The sequence below is a fragment of the Aptenodytes forsteri genome, unplaced genomic scaffold, assembly GCF_000699145.1.
Source record: "Aptenodytes forsteri isolate BGI_AS27 unplaced genomic scaffold, ASM69914v1 Scaffold119, whole genome shotgun sequence".
Lineage (NCBI taxonomy): Eukaryota > Metazoa > Chordata > Aves > Sphenisciformes > Spheniscidae > Aptenodytes > Aptenodytes forsteri.
Window position 1 is genome coordinate 7,779,132 of NW_008796165.1, and position 25,646 is coordinate 7,804,777.

A 25,646-nucleotide genomic window follows, 5' to 3' on the forward strand; every position below is an offset into this window, starting at 1 on the left:
GAGGGGGGGGGGTGTGCATGTGTAAATTTCTGTATTTTACAGCCTGTGCATGTGCAGAGAGATGTATTCTGACATGCATTGTAGTTGTACGTGAGAGTAAAATAATTTTTCTTCTGTCTAAAACAGAGATACTGTGTTCTAAATCTGTTAACTTAGTCATGACAATAAATAAGGGTGCCTTTTATTATACACAGCTGCATTGTTTGTTTTAAGAGTCATCAGCTAGTAGTTACATTTTCATTTTCTGTTCAATTTGGTGTTTCTACAAAGACTTAAAAATAATGTAATCCTTGTTTTATGGCGCACGTGTTCCTGCCCCAATCTTCCTCTTTTCTTTGTTTTAAGATTATATTAATGAATACAGCCTGCATGTACATAGTGACATTTTATTTTTGCATATAAAAGATTGCATTGTAGATCCTCATATAGAAAAATAGCTATTAAGTTAGTGAAATTTAATTCAGACTGCTAAGAATAATAAAGATTAAAATGTTAAAACCTCTTTCTGTTCAGACAAAAAAATGTAGTTGTCTTAGACATGACAATTTTTTTAAAAATTGTTGTCGTGGTGAACTACTAGTCAGAAAGGATGAAATTTTACAATGGAATATTGATGCAAGGTGAATACCAGCCATGAGTTCAAAATCCTATCCCCATGTACTCTACTAATCAAGTTCTCATGTTAGATACAGGGATGCCTCTCCACTGTTGACTGGCTTGGTTGCCTCCTTTGCTTTCTTCCTCTTTATTAATTTTACCTTTTTGAGCGCTCTCAAAGTGAGCCCGAGCTGTTGTGACAAAGGATGGTTACAATGAGCTGGAAGGGGTATACTTAAAAATCCCATTTGAATGGGTTTGGAATAGTCTTCATCTTTATTTGGTCCTGTTAAATATTGTGACTATGAAAGAAAATCAGTTGTGTTAATCTTACATATATTTAATGTATTAATTTTTTTTTAAATAATATCTTCTAGGTTACAGTGAATTTTTTTCCTCAGCATTCCTACTTGGTATGCTGGGAGTGTACTAATTAAATGCAGGTTATTTTCTGTGTGTAATTGTCATATTGTTGGTATATAACCTAGAGCCACTCCACACCCCGAGGTTTTTCAAAAGAAATAAAGTATGACTGCATCCCATATTCTGGCAGGGGAATCTGTTGTTTTCTTTGGGAACTTGCACTTTCCAAATTTCAGCAAACACCCCAGGCAAGAAATGGGCAGTGGCAGAGAATATTACAGAGAGAGGGAGAGAGATGCAGATAACTTGACAAATCCACTTGTCTGTTTTGGCAATCTGTGTCCACTAGACAACTCATTTACATGCCTGGACACATTAAAATGTACATTTGTTTGTCTGTGGGACAGCTGACTGGATACAGTCCGATGCACTGGCAAATACTGCAATGCAGTATTTTTTCAATGTCATTGGGGTTTTTGGGGAGAAGTGGGCGCAAAGAGTCTTTTTGCAAGCGAGGCAATGTTAAAAAGCATGGTACCTCTGTAAAGGATAGGCCAGATTTAGCAAAATTTGCTAATCTGATGGAAAGTCACCCCTCCCCCATTGCACTCCTCTCCCTCTCTTGCTCTTTTTCTTTCTGAGTAGGATGGAGGAAGAGATGGGTATACATGTATTTTTATGTGTGTGTATCTTCCCATCTCATTTGAATGGATGTTAAGGAAAATGCTGGGGTTTGTATGAGAAGGGAAAGGGCGTTTGCATAATGTAATACTTTCCAATTGTTTGTGTAAATGTCCAGTTACTAGCAGCATAGGACTTCCAAGTAACTTTAAAAGCAAGGCACATCTTTCATTTTCTAAAGAATTTTGCGAAGAGGAGGGTAACGTTTCAATTCAACAAGTATAATAGATTTAATCCTAATAAAAATAGTGTTTAATGGGGACCTGTACCTTGCCTTAGCCTTTGCATTTGAGTATGTTTAACCATTTGAGATAGTGTAAAGGGAAGATGATGGAGAAACGGATATTCAAAGACTTGTTTGCTTGCTTGCTTTTTCCCCTCAAATGATCAATCTTTACTTTCTAAAATACTGGAATATTTTAGGTTCAGGGGGCTTTTGTAGGTCACTAGTTTTACAGCAAGAAGAAGAAAGGAGGGAGAAAAGGTCTCAATGTGTCAGAGGCAGTAATTGTCTAAAATTAGCCATCTAGAAAAGACAGGAAAGGCTCGGAGGAAAGAGAAGGAGGCACAAATATGTGAAACAGCACTGTGCTAGTCAGGGAGATAATGAGTGATAAATTTGAACTGGTGCAGTGGTGTGATGCCCATTAATTTCTCAGAACCTTGACTTTGCAGGTTTGTTACTCTGTTGTTCACACCTTTAATTATAACCAGTTTTGGATGATAGCTTGGGGCACTGAAGATGAGACCTTTTGTTTGTTGTTTACTTAAGTATTCAGACAGTTTGCAATAGCATTAGAACATCAGTGTTTGAAATACTTTCAGATGAGATTATAATAAGAATGCAATTAATTTTTGCAACTACCTAACATTGTCTTATTTGTAGCATTTACATTGCTTGCATAAATTCATTAAGAATTAGCTCGATAGAACCAGTGTTAGGTTGATCTTTATTTTCTGTCACTATAATCTGTTTTCACTAACCGTTTTGGAGCTCTTAATGCATTATCACTTCTTCAGGACCCCAAAAACTAGGGAGGAGGCCGAGAGTCTCTTACCTATTGTTCTACCCTTGACTGTGTCTTACGTGAGGACTTGCACCTCAATGAAGAAGAAAATCTGTAAAAGTCAGGAGGTGCTGCGAACCAGTTAAGAATCGTTAATTAAATGGGACAAAAAGACAGGCTATTAAGAAAAAAATTAATTAAAAAAAAAGATAGCTAAACCTTTGTGCGTCCTCTGGAAATGGTTTAGTTGCACAGTAAAATACAAGCCTGGCTTTGACAATATTTAGAGTCATGATGTATATAAAATTCTGTAGTATGCCTTTGTTGCTAAGGCACACGCGATTGCATCAGCGATGCTGTTGTGATGGGAAATGATATGTCCTTGAATTCTGGAAAAAAAATACTTAGTTTCACTTATTTTATTCTTTAATATTAAACTTTTTTATTGCTATAAAAGCTCTTAAACATTACGGTTGGTATTTTTCCCAGTCTGGAGCCGTGTGCCAGTATTCTTCAGAATCGGGGTGGTAGTGTATTTGGCTTTTGAGCATTCAGAACTCTTAGAGGTAAAGGTGATACAGTAATGTATGTTTGTTTCAAAATAGACACAAATGACTATGGGAGATGGTTCTGTCTATTCGCAGTGCTTCAAGAAGGTTCCATGCGTAATGCGCCTCTGTCCACGTAAGTGATTTTTGGTGTTGGCAGAGGGCAGTGATGCCACTGGAGCCTTTCCAGTAGCATAAGTCCTTCAGATCCAGCCACTCTGCTGTGTACCCGGGTGCGTTCACTGAGCCGTGGAAGGAAAACCAAACAGCTCCCTCTGGTTTTTTGCTTCCTGAGGGGACATTTGGTGACAACATCCCATCTGACCCTCCATGTAGAGACGAAAAGATTGCTGCTGGAGCAGGTAACTGCACTGTGCTTGGGCCCTGTGTGTTGGCCTATAATTGCATGCGTGCTCGTTTGGAGTAGCCGATTGTTTTTCCGAGCACGGGGAAGTATTTACTCCCAGGTTGAGTGCTATTGAAAAGCTTTTGTAGAGATGTGAGGGGAAGCTTGTCCTTCTTATTTTTCCTCCCCTTATGAATATCTCATTATTGCATACTGGAAAACTAGCAAAGATAGCAATACTCACAATTTATAATTTAAGGTAGATCTGACTCCTCTTGTAATGTTATGTCTAATTGCCCAGCGATGACATGGAATTCCAGGAAGCGAGTCTGTCCCCTTGTCTCTCCTGCTGCAGGTCAGGACAGTTGCCAGAAGTCCATGTTTCTCTACTGCTATTAAAAGCAAAACTGATATTTGACTTTAAGAATTTTTATTGCTAGACTAAACTTCCTCAGAAGATTTCACATTGGGGATTTTTTTGTTTAATACATGGATTAATTTAAACTCTTGATGTCTATGATGTGCTTAAGGTGTGTAGAAGTCAACCTGTTTATAGTAGTTCTGGTTTGAGACAGTTGTTGTAAACCACACAGGCAAAATACTAATGAACCTTTTTACTGAGTTGAATGCTAATCTGGGGAGGAGGCCATACCTTTTCTCAGTCCTCCTAAACTGACATGTAGACTCCCATAGCCATCAGCAGTTTGATGTTAGATAATAGAAAATTCATGACTCAACGGCATGAAATAACCCATGTTTAAGTCACTACACTGTGGTGAAGTGTTAATGCATTCTGCATTTGGGATCGGAGATATTTGGGGGTATTTGGTTTTCTACTTGATTAAAGGGTTTATAAATGTGACTGTTAATTGCTGTACTAATATTCATCTTCTGCTGGTCATTCTTGATCTTCGAATGGTGGTCAGTGACTCTTTGCTTTACTATGTGCAGAAGAACTTGTGGGCAAAGACTCATCCTGTTATTTCTGTAGAGCAGAAGGCACAGTCACGACACCGTAGAAGTAATAATGCATGTAAACAAATGCTCCTTAAATAAAAATAGTTCTAATACCGTTCCCTGTATATCTTTGTTCCAAATGAAGCTACTGGCAGTAGATGAGTAGGGGGAAGTTGATTTTTAGCAGAAAGCGTGAATGCTGGAAATTCTTCCTAATATGCGTGTGCCAGCTATACTGTGGCAGTGTTGCTGTCGATTCCCTTCCTGTGAGAGCAGCTGTTCAGGGAATTAATCTCCTTGCTTGATGCAGAGGGTCCTGAAAAATGCAGTGTGCAACTACGGTGGTGGCTGTGGCCATTTTTAGTGTGACCATTGATGGGAACTAACCATGATCTAGCACAGTAGCATATTGTTCTTTAGACCAAGTGGGCCGGGACAAATTATCATTCTGTATTTCGTGTGCTCTGTGAGAGATTCCGGAGTGCACTTCAGAATTTGACATTGTGTTTGATAATTTATAGAGCACAGTTTATATTTAACTGTAGACACGCTAATCCGGGGAAAAAGTAGTGTATTTTTAGAATCCTTTTTTATTGTCTGTGCCTGTCATTACCCAACTACTGAAAGAAGTGTTCACAAATGTAGATGCTCACTGGGGTAGAAATTGTTGAGTTTAATTTCTATTGTTAGTCTTTGCTATATGCAAAAATGAATGTTATTTGTCTGATGTTCTTTGTGGTTATCAAGAAGCTCTGCAGCCATACGTAGCCATTCTGGCTGTGGTAGGAGCCATGTGTTTTGATACCAGTCTGGACCAGGACACCTAGGCTGAATGCCCCAGCGGTCAGGGATGCTTAGGTGATATATTAGTTTTAATAATGACACAATGTCACTTCTGTCACCAAGTTCTCCTTCTCTGAGGTGAAACACATGGATGGAGTGGATCCAGCTCTAAGTTTAAAGAGTCTACCTATGACTACTGAGTATCGTAAGGGAAAGCTAGACAATAGAACGGTCAAAATAACCAAGTTACTGTCTTTTTTAGTGCTCAAGTAAGCTGTTCTTATGCGTTTAGGCTGCTAGGACATTTCTGCCTAGTAATAGCTAATCTGCCATTTTTCTGGTTGCCTATTGACATCTAAGCAAAATGTAATGTATGGGTTTTGAGCAGGACAGCTGGGATGGCCTGGGTCCCACCCTGTCCACAAGCCCCTGTATCTGAACAGGGCCTGAGGTCAGCAGGGCTCCTGTTGGATGCGTTAGCATAATTGTGTGTTAACCAGGAGTATGTTATCTGCAAGGTCTGCTCATTTTTTTAAGAGGAGTTCTGAAAGATTTTTGATTTCTTGTTGTTCAGGGTATGTTTGTTTTATTTGAATAAGAATTTGGTGAATTTTAATATGATTTCATTTGGAAATCTTAAGAGGCATCTTAGTAATTGGAATAAGGAGGGTGTTTGATTTGGCCTGTGGCATGTTTCCCTTCCTTAGTACAGAGATTAATAGAGTTTATGTCCAGGATAAACCATTAGGATCTGTTAGCGTGACCTGTGACAGATACATGCGTATGTACTTGATATTTTGTCCTTTATTGATGAATAATATATTATTAATCTATGGTAATAGTCTTTGAGCTTAGCATAGATGCTTTTATGCATGAGATTATTTGAATTTAAGTATTACTGAGATATTTATCACATACACTACACTTAAAACTTACTCTCATTTAAGCAACTGTGTAGATATTTCTTTTGTGTGACCATCAGAGTAAACAGCTGCCTCTGTATACTAGAAGGTCATTTCTGATCATTTTTCCACCAGAAATTTCTCAAGTCTTCAATGTCTATTATCTGTTCATGATGTTTAAGATGGTAATGGCCATATTACTTTGGAGTAATTAACTGTAACTTTGTCTACCATTGGTATATTACAGAAGCAAGAATGCCTATATTTCATGAAGAGATTTTCCATAAGCAATATTAGTGTGGTACAGGGCTGTAGACTTACAAGTGAATTGTAGAAGATATGTAAATTTTTTCTTTATTACTAATCCAGTTCAGTTTTAAGTGAAATACGCTGTTACTTTGCAGTAAGCTAATGTTTCTAATGATGGAGATAGAAACTATGATGTTCAGCTAAGTCCTATTTTGGGGTCCATCTCTCTTAGACCTGCAAGCAGCAGTATCCATAGAGATGTTGCCAGCAGTCGAGATGTACACATGTTGATTAGTGTTTCCTAATTGCATTTACCAGTGTGTCTTCATTAAGGTCCTGTTGAGGACAGAGCCTTAAAACATCTTGGTTGTGGTGTGCATTTTGCTAAGCTGTCCATTCCTGCCTAATATAAGCCTGTCTTTGCATGAAAAATGTATGGGCAACATTTTCAGAAGAAGAATGGCTTAGGAGCTGAAAACCTATTGCAGTGAACATTAATGAATCTTAAATTGCTTAAGGGCTTCTGAAAATTGTAGCTTTTGTTTCTAGAACTTCAGTAGAAATAACAGCAGTGGGGGGTTGGATGTTCCTAGGCTTCACAGAGAGCCTGCTCTGTCCTTGCTTTGCTTTGCCTTCTGGTAAGTAGATGTTTTTAGGTTTCAGTGTGGCTTGTAATACAGCTTTTACTGTCTAAACTCTCGGGTTGCAAATGATTCTAGATTATTTTCTTAAAGGGAAAAACATAAAGTGGAATTGTGACAGGTCTACAGCAGCTGAAGACTTGCAGCTGTCTGCATCTTACATGAACATGTACGTACCCGTGGGAATCTGTGCGTCAGTACACAGTGTGACATACATATTCCCAAGTCGGTAATATAATTCAGTTACAGATTAGTAATATATAACTCAGTAATATAGTCAGTAAACTAAACAAGTAGGTAGTGATTAGGAAACAAAACTCTAAGCTAAAAATAGAATTCAGAAAGTAACCAAAAATATAAAAAGACTTTCTCAATTTCCCTTACTTTCATTTCAGTGTATTTTTAGGCTGTATGTGCTTTAGACTGAGGATCTGTCTTAGATGTTGATTTCTACCATGCTCTTGTAGTATTATTATTATCTAGTATCCAGGCTTTTGAGAAGCCTTCTCCAATCTTTCAGGGTTTGCCTCATATACTTAATGTTTTCGGTGATGTTTCTCTTTATCACCCTGCAAGCACAAATTTTAAATATGGTTTTTGTCAGTCATCGTCTCCTTTTCAAGAGGGACAAGGCAGTCACTGGGAGACCTCTTGTCTTTGTGGTATCTGCCTAATAAAATGCAATCCATGGAGAAAGATGTTTTCATCAAATTTTGGCTTGGAAAGCCAAAATCAAATCTCAGTCAAAGAAAGATCTTGTCTTACTGTTGAGATTGTTTGTTTTTTCAGACCCCTTTAGCCTTCATATGCATCTTGAAAGAACAAGTAGTAGATCCAGATGAAAAGCTAGGAGGGAATAAAGAGCAATCCAAAATGATAAAATAAATAAAACAAAGCCCTTGTAAAAATTTTAGGTACAGAGTTGCCTGGTACGGATTTGGCAAAAGTAGAAGGGTGGCTGAAGAGGAAATAGATGTTCCTTCAGAAGGCAGAGCCTGACCGCATTGCCTTTGTTCTGGTTTAGAAACAGTACAGACCTTTGAGCAGAGGCGGCTGGTGACCCCCGGGGATGTGGGTGGGCAGGAGCCATTGATGGCCATGTCCCAGTGCAGAAGTAGGACACCTCCCTGCCACCGGCCTTTGTTACAGTCCATGGCATGTGGGACACAAGAGGTTGTAAGGGGTTTTAACCTGAGCTAATTGTGTAACCCATCTAATAGACTGGGGACGCATCCATTTTTCTCTCTGGGTGTTTTTGACGATGGCTTTCTCCAAAGCTGTGTTCCAGAGTGGAGTTTGAATGCTGTGAAATCAAGGCTGTGTTCTCCCATATCTTCATATGTAAGTTATGTTTAATGGCAGAAATGATTACAAGTGAATTCTGGTGAAACTAGTCTAAATAAAGAAGGGGATAGCTAGCTGGCTTTCTAGAAGTCAGTTTGTCTTAGAGAGAAGGATGACCCTGATGCAGGGATAGTAGGAAACTTCTGTGACCATCACCCATTATACTAGTTTTCCTCACTTCCTGTTTCATCAGTGCTGTTGAGCACATTTGCTGTAGACTTTCATAAGATGTTTGGAGAACACTTATAGAATAGAGCCAAACACCTCTGAGGTTTCTAACATGCATAGTTTCTCCGTAGTCTTCGCAAGAGGTGAAGAAGCCAGAAACAGTGATTGAAAATGAAGCCCAGTAGAAGTTCATAAAGAACCTCAAATACTGTGAGTTGAGGTAATCCATAATACGTACGATAGAGCTATAACTATATTCTGCCTCTGGAAGAATGTTTTTGTCCTTAGAAATGTGCAGTGCAGCACTTCTATCGTGCTTCCCAGAAATTGCTGTGCACGGAGTGCTTGTCCATGCATCTACTCCCCAGTCCTGTGTGTTTCCTCTGGGCTTTGGGGAGTGCTGAGCTGTATGTATGCTAATTGTAGTTCTCCTCCTGCAATTTCTTTTCCCCAGAGTACCTGTAGGAAGAGTAAGAGACCAGATGAAGTGTGTGATATGATGCCTTTGTTCCTATCTTGTGTGTGTTATTGGACATGTAGTTCTGAGAGTGGTTTCCTCTACTGATACTTTTAGTAAGTTATTGACGTTGAAATGGTTGTGACTTATTTTGGTGTCTCCTTTTTTCCCCGCTCATTCCCTTCTGTCCTTGAAACCAAATGCAAAGCTGTAGAGTCCGTACTTCATGGGAACAGAAGACATATTTATCTGAAACTCTCTCTCTCTCAAAAAAAATGCAATTTGGTGCATCATTATGCTGTTTTGCTTTTTGAGAAAGTTGTTAGGAGTGGTGACCTTATCACTAGGCCAGGTTTGAGGATATGGTGTTGTGTTATGGAGCTGTCACAGCTTACTGTGTAACTTCAGCAGTTTGCCTAGATACTTTCCTCTGGTTTGATTTTTCCCTTCTGCAAAACTTCGAATAAAAATAACAGGTTTTGCCTTTCTATTTTTTGTCACTGTGTTGGTACAGCAGCAGTCCTTGCCCTTACTATCCATTTGTACAGCATCTAGTACAACTTGGTGCTGGTATCAGTTACATCCTTCAGGCACTGCTGTGATAACAAGTAATATTGCCAATAAACTTTGCATTCATTTCACTGCAGATTGGGGACAGAATATTTTGTTTTAGCATATTCACGCAAAAGCCTATAATGGACTAGATCAGGATAAATTTAGCTATTAAAATAACTTTCTCCTTTATTTGAACTGAAGCTTGCCTCTTAAAATGAATGCATTTGTTGTCTTCTCCATTTGGATCATTTGTGTGCTCTGTACAATTATTGTGGCACCCATAAATGTGAACTTCCTGAAAGTGTTTGAACACCATTTCAACCTGAGTGCAGTGCACTCTGAAACCAAGATTTTGTGAGAAGTCTGTATCCCTGCCACAAGAGCCAGAGACTGCTGGTTTTCTGAGCTGAGACTTTCAGCTATATCTATATTTAAAATATTAAATATTTACTCGAAGGAAGGTAAAGATAGAGTATGTAAAAGTGCATATGAGTGGGGAGCATGTCAAAATACAGAGAGTTAGATAATGATTCGTTTCTGGGATGTTGGATTTGCTTCCGGGCAGATTTACTCAAAAGCTTCGTTTTCCTCCTTTATTTCATGTTCATGATGTATTTATTAGGTAAATAATAGCAAAATCTAGTTGTGTAGTACATAAGCTTTAATAAAAATGTAATTGACAGTGAAATTTGACAGTTGTGTACAGAAAATCTGTACTGGAGCTGCACACAGAGCATCGTTTGCCTCTCCTAAGGCCGCTTTAGAAAGAAGCCCACAACATGTACGTGAGGTTCAGGTGCACCTGCTTCTTGCTGTGGCTGGAGTTGTGGTTTTGAGCCAATGAATACTTAAAATCACTTTTTTAACACTCCTATGGGAAGAAGACATGATCTGTCCTGAAGATTTTATGATCCAGTGCCTCATTATGCAAAAATGTAGATAACGTGCTTAATCCCCCTGAAGTGAGTAGCAGTGGCTGCATCTCAAAGTGGGGTGGGGGCATGCAGCTGCTGGTCCAGGGCTGAGGGACCTGGGCTTGGATGTATTTGTATGTTCCACTCCACACCTATGGACTGACCTTCTGGCTTTGGCATGGCTATTCACATACAGATCAGCAGATGGGAGGGCTGTGGATGGATCAGTCAGGCAGCTCCTGTAAATTGGGTTTCTCACCTGCAGAAAAGTTCTAGTGGGACAGACTTGTGCTGTGCTGAATTCCATTCAAAAAAGTAGATATGCTGGGAGTTAAAGCTTGTTTCACATTATAGAAGGAAAAGCTTTGTGAATCTATGTTTATTTTCATTGAGAGGTTTTGTTTCTCCTTTTGTTGTCATTGTTCAGGAGATGGCTGTGGGACCTCTGCCATTATAGAAGGAAAGCTTTGTGAATCTATGTTTATTTTCATTGAGAGGTTTTGTTTCTCCTTTTGTTGTCATTGTTCAGGAGATGGCTGTGGGACCTCTGCCATGGCACCATTTGATTTCACTTGTAAAAGCAAACAACTTGCAATGCTAATTAAAGAGCTTTTTTAGATAAAGTAAGAGCGTTGCATTATTTATCTAAATTCTCTTTTATGGGAGAATGTTCTGAGTTTGTTCATTAATGAACACTTAGAAATAATATAAAATTAGACTTCATGAATTCTTCATGAGGTGTAATTTACCATGATCATTTTTCTTGGCATTTAGGTGCTGTGAACAGTTCATTATTCATAGATAACTTTTTTGACTTTTGAGTCCTCAAAATGGCTATGTCTGCATGAATTCTCCAGTTCTTAGAAATTTTTTTCAGATTTTGATTCTAGGAAAAGATTGCTTCTGGTATGTTTAAAAACACTTGTCCTTAGTGCCTATAAATAACACTGCTCTTAAGATTCTTAATTGTTACTGTTTTTCCATACATATCAAATTTTTATTGTGGAATATGGGCAGTGGAGTATACGTAATTCAGATAGCAAGAATGGGTGCTAATTTGCTGAATACAAGCTCCTTCCAGCGTATGTATGTGACAGTCTTTCAGTTCAACATGCAGACCTTTTAGACTGCTGAGAACAAATTTTATATTTATAAAGCATGTATATTTCCATTTATCGAGCCATTGGCTATTGCTTATGCATGCAATAGGGAGATAAGACTGTCTTAGTCTGTGGGTAGTTTTCCAAATGATTCATTAGCTGTGCTTTGTAATGGTAGATGGATGTCACATATTTACTGTAATAACTGAAGATTAATGTCAGTTACTCTAGCTTGTTTAAGCATTGTAATAGTTGTGTTTATACATACAGGTATTCTTTGCATTGTTGGAGCTAATATTTCAGCAGGAATAAATTGAAATTAATTGAATTAATTGTAAAATAAATATGAAGATATGACAGAAGTATTTCTGAAAGATTATTTGTAATGTAGGAGTTGCTATAATGGATATTTGTCGCTGATATTTTGTAGGAGGGGTTATACCAAGCCTCTTGGTAAGCAGTGTTTTGCAAAACACTGGCAAAGCTTATGCTGTCTTCTGAAGCAGCAAAGCATTTCTTTGTGAAATCTGTCAAACTAAAATACATCCTACTTTGCTGATACATTACCATACTGAGGAAAGTAGTACACTGAGAAGTCATTTTTAAAAGCAGCAGTCTGATGAAACGAATCCAGAATTTGAAATATGGGTTGCCTTTAACTTACAAAATTGCAGTCTTTAAATTCTGTCACAGATAGTATTTTTTCAATGTTATAAAGATAGACTATTCAAATTATTGGTGGCTAAATTGTCAATGTCTATCAACAGTAACTGCAATTTATTCTTCTTCAAAGATACTGTTATCCTGTATATAGAACATGGGGTTGCAGTATTGGGTGTCTGGCAAGCTGTTGCCCAAAAAAATCCCAAAAACAAAACCTATACCAAAATGCCTCTTTATACAGTAGCATGTGAATGTCATCACACATGACGTTTGCACTGTAATATTTCAAGACCAGTAGTAGCTGCCTAAATTGTCAGAGAAGGTCTACAAAATCATAGATATTTTGCTAATTTTAAGTGGCATGTATAGAGGTGTAATACTAAATCTTCAAGGGATAAGAATATATAAAAAAAAAATAATGTCGGGGTTAAGTCACTGTTCGATTTTCCACATTTATTTTGCCTGTATCCAAATAAGCCCTTGAAGAGTTACAGACTTACAGCCTCCTTTAATACTTTCATAGAATTGAATTACAGCCCAATATTTTCTTGTGTTAAAGTTATTTTCAGTAATTAAAACATAATGGAAGTTAACTGTGTGCCCAGGAAACTAGAGTATGTATTTCAAAAATGTTCATATTGTGATACAGGTATTGAATTAAAAATCTAAATCTTAGTGTTGTGGATAGAAAAAACAGTGAATGGCCTGTTGAAATCTATTCTTTGAATAAATAATGTTACTCTTATGTAATGTGCCGACTGACATGGGATCAGCTACTTTAATACTAAAAACAGTCATCGACAATAAATGTCCCAGTGCATGCACACTGAACTCTTAACAGTGGATTTGAGCTTCAGACATGTAGGGGAGAGAACAGAATGTTTGGAAAGGAGAGATAGGACTTACCTTTTTGCTACCATTAATAATTTAAGTCTTTACTAATTATGTCAGTATGTACATCTAAAATAAGTATTATTCCTTTGTGCTCATAAGAACTTTGAATGCAAGTTCTGGTACACAACTGCTTTTGCATAGAAATCACTCTGTAAATGGAGACTTAAAATTACGAAGTAAAAAAAATTACATACTTTATCAGAAACATTTTTAATAATTCTTCAGCACTTTTCTTTCCGTTATCTCATTTTTTTATATAGTAAATCGATCTTCAGTAAGCTACAACTTTGCAATAATTTGAAGGGCAAGTAAGTGCCTTTTTTTTCCTTTGTACTATTGAAAAATCGGGAAAACCTAATTGGAGTTGAGTGAGAATAACTAGGAAGAAAATCTGGCACCTGATGCAACATTAGTTTATTCCAAGATATTTTGATGTTGAAGTATTATATGAGGAAATCTACTTGTTCAAGAACAGATTTTTACAGAGCAGCTTACTCTCAATGTTCTGAATGTGTTAAACGGAATTCAACTCAGATATTTATTTGCTTGGTGGGGAAGGTAAGCATGCTGAAAATGTAACTAAAGAGTTTGCAAAATGTGTAAGTAGGACACCAGCCAGTTTCAAATTTTTTCTTTCACAGATTTTAAAAGATCCAGGGTTATTGTTTATCGTGGGGAACCATAGACAGCTTTTGTGTCTGTTGCTAATAATAGATGATGTATCTTCTTCGGTTCATTGTGCTGAAGTCCTGCTTCTGCTGTAACTGAAACCAGTGGTGTGGTATTCCTGTCGGCTTTAGAAGGGCGGGATCAATCCCTAAAATTGCAGTTTACTGTGTGGGTTTCCTATGTTGGAAAGGATATGGTCAGATGATTTAAATGCGCACAGAAAGCTGCAATTAACCATATCAGCTGCTTCGCTCATCTTCTGACTAGTCTTATTGTCAGAACTGGAATTTTTTTCCCCCAGTTTTAATTGAGTTAATGCAGATACAGCATATATGAGCAGACTGTGCTCAGCTGAAGCACGTTAGCCTTGGGGTGCAAAACCCTGATCCCGCAGCAGGCTGTTGGCAAAGCTTAGAGTTGGTGTCAGGGTCTGCTGTGGGGTCACGGAGGTGCAGAGATCAAAGGATGATCTTCCAGCTGGAATCCCGAGCTAAACAGATTTAGCAGCATCTGAAGCATTTAGTGTATGTATGTGTAAATACATGTATGAAATCAGTTTGAAAAAAGGAAGTATGGCTGATACTGGGTAAAAGGGAAAGTCTTGAAGGAAGAGCGTATGGGGCTGGCAGAGGATGTCAGCAGTGCTTGGTGCCATGTGGCTGGTAAAATTGGCAGGGGGATTCTGGTTTGGATGTGCCGATTCCTTTCAAGAAGTTACTATTTTTGTAGAGTTTATTTTCAAAATTACTCTGTGTGGTTTAAGGCCTTTCTATTAAGCACAATGTGGCAAGGATTCTTTTTATTTAAAAATTGTTAAATCAAGTAGCTATTCCTGGGCTTGATAATAAATAATGGTAATTCAAAACTTATTTCCATTGATAAAAGAGTTATTTCCTAAATGAGGCATTAAACTAACACTGAAGCATTTCGGTTAAAAAAAAAAAAAAACAGAATTGACAAGAATACAACCTATTTAGAGTCTGAGCCACCCTCATACAGTTAACTTTAGAACAGACACCCCTTTTTTGGTGTGTCCCCCATCCTCTTGAATTACAGGCCTAATTTGTCACAACATGTACCTCCCTGGATTTAAAGAAAGCAAATTAAGTCTTGAGTAATTACAATAATTATAGGATCAGATGAGCGCAAGGTTCAGTGTGTGGTGTCTTTGCCCTCAGTTCTCCCAGTGTTTGTCCCTGTCCCTGGGCAGTGGAGTCTCTTGCCCCGGGGCAGCAGTTTGCATCGTTGACTCTGAGTCTTTGATGGAGGGAGGCCGAGCCCATCCGAGGGATGTTCTTTGATAAGAGATACCAGTGAAGCTGCACATCGCAAACTTCACAGTAGACAGCAAAAGCCACCATTTGTATTGCTTTAATTTATCCAGATTTGAGACTAAGATGATGTCCTTCTCTTGTCAACACTGGTGATAATGAAGATGGGCTGGAATTTGTGGTGGAGGCAAATACCTATATAGAAAAGGCTTGAAGTACCCAGACTTTTCTGCTTCCTTTGCCTGTGTAGTTTTCAGATGAAAACTTGCATTCTTCAGTCCTCAGCTTGCAGATAAACATGCAGGCAGCTTTACTCACGTGACTGGTGGTACTGACGACAATGGGGCTACTGTCCTGCGCGCACTTTGCTAGGCTGGATTCTTATTTGTCATTTTTTGGAAAGGTCTATTTGAGTTTCTTTTGTGAAAATTGGAGTTTCGCATTTCAAGATAGAAGCACTTGTTAAAATTCCAGCCTGCACCTGTGCCTGATACCCTTCCTCTGACTAAACCTTTTTGATTCCAGTAAATATCTGAAGATCTTTGTATCTCTGAAGATTGCAAATCCATGGCTTTATTATTTAAGAGGTGTCAGTTTGTTAGTGAAAAATATAACTGGAGAATATAGGTCATCACTGGAACCAGTAAATGGTATGTCTGGGGACACTGAGTTTATTAATTGAAGGCAATCCAAATGACAACGCTTTGCAGATTGACTGTGCCTGGTTAATGTTGTTGTCATTGCACTCTGTGATACAGTTATTAAATAGGTAAAATATTTTACCTTTTCATATAGAGCCATACACTTACTTCATCTGATATAATGGAACTATAATTTTAATTATGATTATTACCTTAAATTATAATTAAATTTATGTGGTTTAAATTTACATTTGTGAAAATGGCTGTATGATGAAAGCAGAAATCAGCTTTGCATTAACAAAAAAAGAAGGTTTTTTAACTGCATCTAAGTACATGCTCACAGCTAAAGACTAGCATGACCTACTTTGCAACAATAATAGAGGAATCAAGCCGGGGTTTTTTTGTTGAAGTATCTAAATTGGCCATGAATGCTACCTACTCATTCGTTTGTAAGTATCTTTAAAAATAGCTATTGTATCTATGAAACTTAAGGGGTTTTTTCTCCTTCTCCTCTTATTTTGATGTAGATAATTAGCACCATGGAGCCTCAGGTGTCGAATGGCCCTACTTCCAATACAACCAATGGACCCTCCAGCAACAGTAGAAACTGCCCTTCCCCCATGCAGACAGGGGCTGCTACAGATGACAGCAAAACCAACCTCATAGTCAACTATTTACCCCAGAACATGACCCAGGAGGAGTTCAGGAGTCTCTTTGGGAGCATTGGTGAAATCGAATCCTGCAAGCTCGTGAGAGACAAAATTACAGGTAAGCACTTCATATTGTTGCCTTATCGTGCATCAGGGTCAGTTTACATTTGGGGTCAGCAAAACCTCTGTGTTTATATTGCAAGTGCTTAGCACAGGGAATACCGCAAACACCATGGAAAACTTCTTCAGATGGTAAACCTTTAGTTTTCAATGATGCACACTGGATCTAGAACAACTGTAGGAGAAGCCCCTCATCTTTCAGCTTCTGTACAGATGTGAAGGGAAGTACAAACATTGCCAGTCTTCATGTGTGTAACACTGTGCAGCTTCTTGCAGTAGAGTTCAGATGGCATTACTTTCCTGATCATTCTGGTTTTTATTTAATGTTGACTTAAGTTGTAGGAGGGTAGTCTAAATGGCTTGAACCAACTGATCGTTCCTAATTCAGAATATTTGCTTTGAAGCTCACCATACCTTCATCAAATTTTTGCCTATAACAACACTAAAGTCAAGATGGTTCTGCACGCCTATCACAGCTTATTTACCACGATGTTCTGGAACAGCAGTGGTCTGTAGTTGGAGCTACTGCTCTGGATTTTGTTTGGACATTTGTGGATATTGGTTAATGAACCCTGTTCCCTGAAAACATTTTAATTCGCCATGATCCTTTTCTGCATGAAGCAACACCTGTTGGTAGGTGCCTTCAGAATAAGAAAAGCCTCCCATTACAGATGTTACCTCAAAGAGGAGAGGGGGTGGCTGCACTATTGCTAGAGGAGGTGTGAATGGGTGCAGATGCACCTAGCCTACTCTGTATCCTTACTGCCGCAGCCAGGAATTCACTAATGCAGAAGACGACGGTGGGATGAACAATCAGCTTTTATAGCTTGCTTTATAGGTTAGTTTTATAGGTTGTGTGTCTACTCGCACCGTAGGTGGGGAACAGCTTGAAATTTCACTGCTGTTCAGTGCATCGCCAGCACTGTTAATGTTTAGGACAGAGCAGCAGCCTTGGGAAGGAAAGGGTTCCAGAAAAGGAGCAGTCTCCTCTCTCGGATGCGCTCCTGGCAGTTTGGGTGTGTGCTCTGTGGAAATAGGCACTGTGTAAAGATGAGGAATTAAAATATACATCTTCATACCTACTTCCTTAATAGCCTGGCAGTCATTGTATTGGCAGCATAAGCATGATCTGCTTAATGCTTTTAAACATGCAATGCTTCTTTTTTTACTTACTTCCTGACATATAGCAATGTTCTGGTTGAACACAAGGCACGTAACAAATGGCAGCAGCTGCAGGGCAGCTCAAGTCCTCAGAAGTGTAGTCCATCCGGCAGAGCTTCCTTTAGCACATTGACCATGATGTATCTATTTCAATATATCTTCTGATTGGGACATAGCTTCAGGGTATTAAAAGGAAGAAGATTGAAAAATGGAATTGACTTTTATTTATTCTTTACTTTTTTCCACTTAAAGAAAAACAAATCGCTTATAACCTCCCACTCCAAAAATTTCCATGCAAATAACTGAAGTCCTCTTCTTTTATAAGCATAGCTGGCCCAGTATTCCAGTGTGACATACCACCCTTGATATCTGCCGCCAGATGAGTTTAGCTCCAGACCATTGTTTTTCTTTTTAGTCTGAAAATAATCTGAGAAATAAATTGGAGGTTACTTCAGTTATTTCAGACAGAAGTGAATACCTAACCCTCATCTGCAGGAGTCTAGTGTGCCTAGCTTGAATTTTGATCATGGCAGGTCCTGTGTTTCTTGAGCTTTTTTGCTTCCCATATCCCTCAAATTCATGGTGATTTCTTTGCAATATAATTTCAAGACTTTAGATACTCAGTGTTGTTTTCATAGAGAATTGTCTGTCTTTGGAGAGCCATCACTTCATCAGCTAGGAACAGTGTTCTTTTTGTTTCATTCCATCTCCAGGCTTTTGTCTCTGTATTTGAAGATGTGAGAAATTTGCTATGTGATCTTCTGACATTCTTGGGTAGTGTGTTTGTCTGTTTTTTCTTTCCATACGAAGTGCATAAATCTTTATGATCAGTAAAATACACTAAAGGAACCATTCTTTAAAAAAACTTATGCAGATGCTTTGAGGATGATCACCCCTAAGTGACTGAGGCGCCTACATGTTTTAAAAAGTGATACAAGTACAAAAGAACCAAATTCACAAAAAAAAGAATTGTCCTTCGAAGTCTCTGCCACTTTTGAAAACAGAATTTAATCTGCTGAGGTTTTCAGGCCTGTTATCAAGGCATTGTGCAACATTACTAAATTTTAGGATGCATGTTCATTCCTCACATTGAATTCCGTTAGTAAATCGAATGCAGTCCTCTGCCAGAAGCAGTCCATGTTTTTAAAGGTTCTTAGAACATTGAGAGTAAGAAAATGGAAATGCACTGAGGTCATACCCAGCTCATCTTTCCGGATCATCATGTAAGCGTGTTCTTCATTAGGCTTTCTGGGTTTTTATGGTTTTTGGGAGGGGAGGAGTAGAAGTATGCCAGTAGGCTGTTACAGGAATGACTGGCTTTTCAGGGGTTTTCTGCTTTTTTCTTATTAAACGTAGATTTTTTTTTTTTGACAGTGAAAACTGTATTGCAGAAGAAACAGTAAATTCTTAAGCTATTCTTGCTGAACTGGTGAAGGTCTGAAACAATTTAGGTTGTGACTGCTTTTGGATTTTTCATTGTTTCTGTTAAAAAATTTGTTTTTAATAAATATCAGCTAAGTGTGTGCTGTTGTAGTATGCCTCTAAACAAATGTTGGAGCTCTTTCTGTTAAAAGTATGGGTTGTCTTCATAGATAGTAAGTTTGTCTCCTTCTTGCTAAGGTAAATATCAGGTAAATCAAGGAAAGCCAGAATAAAAAGTTAGCTGCAGAGAGAGGTTGCTTCAAGAAAAATAGAAAAGGTCATAAACCAAATCATCATCGTTAAATAGTTACCCTGGCAAAACCATATTAGAAAATCTTGAATGTATTTCTGAGGCTAGATAGAGTTGAACTGGTTCATGTAAAAGATTCAATTTCCCCTGTCCTGTTAAGGAATTGCACAGACTTTGTGAAATAATGTTTAGGCTCCCAAAATACTTTTTTCAAGGAGTTCAAAGCTAAACAAAGTCTGTTAAACATACAGGATCCCTTTGAGAGAATTTATGATCTGAACTCTTTTATTAATTTAAATGGGTTAAACAGTGTATGTCAGGAATAATCATCTGCTCCAAGTCTTTTTGCAGTCTTAGAACAGTAGTAGGGTTTTTTAAGAAAACTGATTCGTGATGTTACCCCTTGCTTTGGAAAGACACATGTTTAAACAAGCATATTCCTTTACTAAAAAAAAAAAAATGCTAATTTGGTAGTACACCGTACTGAGTTGAATAGGAATGACAGCTTCTAAGACAGCCTTTAACTTGATATTCAAAACCAAAATTGTAAATTTCGGTTTTGTTTGGTAGCTTCTCAGAACAGGCAGGATATACAGTAGCATTTTTAAGAGATGCTAATGACTTGAAAGAGGAGATGGAAGGCAGGCATACATTTTAATTATGGGGGAGGGGTTGCAATAGGAAAAATGTTTTTTTCACTGCAGAGATTTTAAGGGAATGAGATAAGGAAAAACAGACTGAAGATAGTTGCCTTCATTTGGCAGGGGTGTTTAATAAAAGCAGAACTTGTGGTTGTAAAGTGTGCTTATTAAATTCTTCATTTACACTACCTAATTAATTCTAGCATTTTAAATTAACAGTGAAACTGGTCCCTGCTGTACCATTTCATAGCTACAGCATATTTCGTCCAACAACCCAGTTGTTCAGGTTTAATCAGCTGCTCTCAAAAAGAGAGGGAACTTGAGTTAAAAAAAACTAAATGGCATACGCATTTTAGAGCAGCATTAGATGAAGGGAAGTGACTTCACAGAGGAAGACTACGGCTTCAGATGGATGTGAGGCTCGGTGCTTACAAGCTGTGCTATGCTATATGGTGTTGCAAATGCTCTTTATTTCTTATTTTGTCCAAAGAAAGCCAGTGATAAATAATCTTCCTGACTTGAGGAAGGAGAGGGCTTGAATTCATCAGAAAATTTTGAGGAGAAATGCTGAACTTGTTTTGTCCCGTGTTTGAAAACAAAGATCCAGTCAGCATAGTGTCTCTCAGAGACGCTGTAATTGCTGCTGGCCAAGTGAGTTGTCCTTGTTGACATAGTTTGTGTGTGGGAGAAGGGGATGTTTGTTACTAATTTTTTAATTGATTTGGTAGCCTTAGCTGAGCTCTTAAGAATCATATTTTTGTTTCTCTGTAATCTACACAGGAATTTACATCTCTGAATCTTCAAATGATTGGTATCTAAAATCTTTGGATCTCAATCTTTCATATCTTACAACAATCCAGGTGCACTGTAAAGCAGAATATTTATTGATACAGGATTTCTGTGCATCACTTAACTTATGACAGAGTTTGCATATTCCTGCTGTGTGGTACAATTTGATGTTCTTTGCATGCGTAATCAGGAACTTCATTGCTCCTCTGCCCAAAACACAACTCTTTTTTTAAATCATTCCTTTTGAATTTGCAATTCCTGTAAGATTATGCACAAAGATTTACATCTTTTGTTTTAATTTCAGGTATTTATAAGAGTACTGATACAGGCTTAGATTAAAACTGTGGTTATGAAATAATCATGGCATTGTAAGCGTAATATAAATATTGATGATCCCAGTGAAAATCCAGGACAGGCAAGCTATTGACTCAAAGCAGTAGCATTTGTGTGCTGTCACGTTAGGAGAGAAAGAAATACTGACTGTTTTACTTGTGGTCCTCTTTCGAAGATACGGATTGTCCATTCCTCTCGCTCTTCGGATGTTCAACCATATGATCCAAGAACCAAAAGCTAACAAAATGGCAGAGTCAGAAATAATGCAGCATTATGAGGGAGTACAGGAAAATTCTTCCATGTGAGCAGTGTTCAATGCTCATTTCTCCATAGAAACAAGTAAATTCCTAACCTGGGCGGGATGCTCTGCCTGTGCTCTGAGCAAGCCACCATGAACCCCTTCTGGTCCAGAAGTATGTCCACACTACATTAAGTTGGTATCGTCTGCCCTCTATAAAAATTTTTTTCTTATCTCACTGTGTAATGAGCAGCTTACCAGCACATACAGAAAAGGTGCTGCTGTAAAAAGCAAAGACCCAGATTTTCTTTAACCAAGCGTGTTCAGTGAGTGATGGCACTGAACTGGTGTTTCTATCTGGAATGTGCGGTTCAGAGATTGCATGCTTAGAGTTCCCTGAAATTTGGGCCTAATTAAGTAGCCTTAATTTCAGCATCTGGAATCGGTAACTGTTTTGAAAGCAGTGGATGGAGAAGGTCTGTATCCTCCAGAGCAGAAACCATTAATCGCACACTGTGGCGGTGACCCTAGGAGGCAGGAGAGAACGAAGCCAGGTATGATCATGTTCCCCAACAGTTTGGCTCTCCAGGAGGGAAGCTCTTGAATCTGATGGCAAGTGTGCAGTAGCAGGAAAACACTACTTAAGCTTTCCTTAGTAAATACATGTCTTCTAGTATTGGCCCGGTGTTTGCAGCGGGCAACAGCTAAGCTTTACGTATTTTAATGGGAAGTTTTGATGCCTGAGAGTAGATGAGTGAGAGGTCATGGTGTCCATCTTGGGATTGAAGGGGGACTCTGAAAGCTTATTATAATGGAAAGACACAAAGCAAAAACAGGATTAATGGTTAAACTTAATCATAGGAAAGAGGCCTTTTGGTAATACAGTTCATTACAATAGGTAACTGTTTCATGGTTAAGTCTGCATTTGAAAGACTCAGGCTGGAAATTGCAGAGATATTAGTAATATTGTGCTGCTTTGTCATGGGAGGAAATTTTTATTTTTATTCAATAGTTCACAGCTATTTATGTTTAGAAGCTGCAGATAGAACATGCATTCACTGAAAATTTCACATACAAAGACTACCAGTGTTTTATATATGTTTTCTCTAGCAATTTTGTAAAAGGGCATACCAAGTGTTTCCTATTGGAAGAAAAAAATAACACACATACACAGAAAAACACAGCACACTGTGAAACCCAGCTTTAAGTTACCTGATCCTAAATGACTGAAAGTCTAATCTGAGCATAAACTGCTTTTACATTTGATGTCCAATGCACTGATTGTGCTTTGAAAGTGCCTTCCATTCTGAGATATTACTGGTTCCAGCCGTTTTCCCCATGTAAAATACATTAAACAGATAGGATTATAGAATATAGGGATTAAGTTAGATAAGACGTATAAACTGTTTAGAAAGTATGTAAACACTCATGCCTCATGGTGTAAGCCCACCTAATAATAGGGTTAAGGAGAAAAATACCTTGTAGAGGTAGTTTATTCCCTTGTTGACTTGGGAGGGTTTTTAGTAATTCTCCATAAAGCAGTGGTAACTAGTCACTGATCTCTGACCATTTATTTGGTACAGTCTTGTTAGTCTAGACTGAGTGTTAGCAGCAGTTGCTTTGCTCCAGTAGTAGATGAGAATTAACAATCCTTCAGAACAGGAAAAAAAACCCAAACTTATGTACTGTGGTGTTCACCATTTACAAAGTGAATATAATTCTGGCATTTGGTTTTATTGCATTTAAAGGCCATATTTAGTAGTGCCCCTCAAATTGGCTGTATAGGGAATTTCTGTAAGAAGCAGTGCAGTTTTCTGCATTTGACTTCCTTGAAAGCAAAAGACCTAGTATTTGCTGAAATAGGAAGAATATTTATACAGCAGAGTACTCTGCTAGAGTTCTTCTGTCTGAAAAATAATACCAATTAAGTGAATTACTTCAATTTTTTCAGGAAGTGACTTGTAGATTGGCCTCACTGTATTTTAATAGGTACAGGAATTTTGTATGGCAGTTATTTCTTTGTGTTGAGTTCATGTTCAAAATGCAGTGGGGAAAGAGTGGTCTGATAGAGTAGTATAACTGCAGCTGAAAGTCAAGTGCCCAGAAAAGCAGAAGTCTAAAATAATGTTTTAGAGCTGCAAAAAGAAAATGCTTTCTGTGAATACAATGGAACACAGAGCATGCTTCAATTTTTGGTTCTAATCTTTGTCTGGTAGCTTCAGTTGCATGCAGAGAATAAGATACTAAGACATGAAAAACAGACATGTATCCATCTTTTTAAACCTAAAACCTAGAATTATTTTTTTAAAAGACTAAATATATGGCTCTGAATGTCATTAAAGACCTTTGATAAGTTGATCTTAATTTGGTGGCCTAGTTATTTTATTTTTATAGCTTCTTATTTCCTGAAGTGTTCTGTTCTTGAGCAGTGATAAATCTAATTTCAGTGTTGCATATCCTATTCTAAGGGCTGCAGATTCAAGGCAATCCCCAAATATTGATTATCTAAATGAACATTTGCATTAAGTATCTGAACTAAATTCATTAGCACTGTGGGGGAGGGAACACAGAAATAGTAGTGAGTGTCTTAGTGCTGGATTTCTAAAATGTGTTTGGTACGGTTTGATGTCTGTTCTAAATGCTGAGGAAAATAGTCAAATTTGCATCCGTCATTTTCTTTATTGCCTCTCTGCACCAGTGAACAAAAGAATTTTGATTTCTTGATTATTGGGGGAAAAAACAATTGAAATGAGTGTTGGGGCAAATAGGCAGAAAGCAAGTTGGCATGACCCTTGTGCTGTGAAAAAGCTTTCTAATTAACTTCAGCAGTTTCACTCCTGAGCCTGTTCTGAAGTGTATTAAATGCCTTTAATACATACTTAGTTTATTCTTCACAGTTTTAACTGCTTGGTTTGAGTAAATAACATCACCTTCCCATCAAGCCTGGTGAGGAATGATTAGCAGTACGGTTTTCCTCAACAGCACAAGCATACCTACACCTCCTGAAATCGTGACTTCCAGATAAAAGGTTATTTATAAGGCTTTTCAGTGTGTCTGACCTAATCTGAGACTTTCCATCCTTCGTATCATCTGTGTTGAAGATAACTGTCTACCAGGAAACAGCCAGGTGAAACGGCTGTGTTAGTGGAACCCTTTATATGATGACAGTCCACCCTTACCTACAGTATTGTTTGTCTTTTTTTCCTCATTCTGCCCTTCCCTCTAGAAGGACAGACCGCATGCTTCAGTACTCATGCACAGCTGCTTCTGTCCCTAGCCCTTTTTCTTTTCCTTTCCTTTAGCCCAAGGAGGACAAGGAGAAAGGGGAGGAAAGGATTGGGAGAGTTCCAGGAAAGCTCTGGGAGATTGGCAGCAGTGTCCACTAATGATGCAATATCTTCCAGCTGAGGCAGGGTCTTTTGAGGCAGCAGTAGACAGCACACCAAAAGACACCTGTCAGGGCTCCGAGGTTGACTTTCCCAGCATTCATCTGTTCCTCGCTACTCAAGACCTTCTGCCCTTCAGCCATACCAACAAGCAGCGTGGCCGTGCTGTGGCTGTTGCCCCTGCCTGTCGCCCCAGTGCTCCTGCTAGGCAACTTGTCCAAGAAAAAAGTGAACAGTGTAAAACCAGTCTGAAAGGTTTTGAAATTGGCCTAGTTCCTGCTCTCCCTTTTCACAAGGCTTTGCTTTTTTCCAACGCTGCATTAGGAGTTTCTTCTTGGCTTTAAAATGGTGTTTAAATTTGTGACCAGGATTACTTGACTGGCTGAGCCAGGAAGTTTTTGTCCCTTCTCTGTTGCAGAGCTGATCCATCATCACGACTTCCTAGTATGTAGGAGCTTTTTCTCTACAGCCAGAAGAGCCCTGCAAGATCATCTTCACCTTGATTTCAGACAACCTGAGACCTTCAGATCAGTATTGGGATCTGCTGCCCGTGGGAGTGACCTCAGCACTCCTATCTCTTTTCTCTGTTTTCTGCTAGCTCAGTTTATGTGCTGTCCCTATACTGATTAAACAAAGTACCTCTTCAGACTCCATCCACTTGGACCCCATCCTTCAGATCTCCTTTGCTTTTGGAGTTATTCTGACTGACTTGAGCAAGGACCCATTTACATGATCAAGCCAACCTGTTTTCTATCTATTTGTCAAGTGAGATGCCATCTGTAGAGGGCAAAGTTCCTTTTGGAGTATCTACTGCATGGAGGTCTTGCCTGGTCTTAAATCCTGTCCTTCTGCTTTGCTTCCAGAAAACTTCAGAGGTTCAATCCCAGTGCTTTGAAACTTAGGGTA

General features: G+C 38.4%; 1 protein-coding gene across 2 annotated transcripts in view; it reads left to right on the top strand.

Moving 5' to 3' along the window:
• Nucleotides 1-25,646, top strand: part of ELAVL4 (ELAV like RNA binding protein 4) — a 67,123-nt gene that overhangs the window by 6,127 nt on the left and 35,350 nt on the right. For both annotated transcript variants that reach the window (XM_009287342.1, XM_009287344.1), the window contains exon 2: nucleotides 16,278-16,518. In XM_009287342.1, coding sequence (XP_009285617.1) covers nucleotides 16,278-16,518 — 241 coding nt within the window. The remainder of the gene's footprint in view (nucleotides 1-16,277; nucleotides 16,519-25,646) is intronic.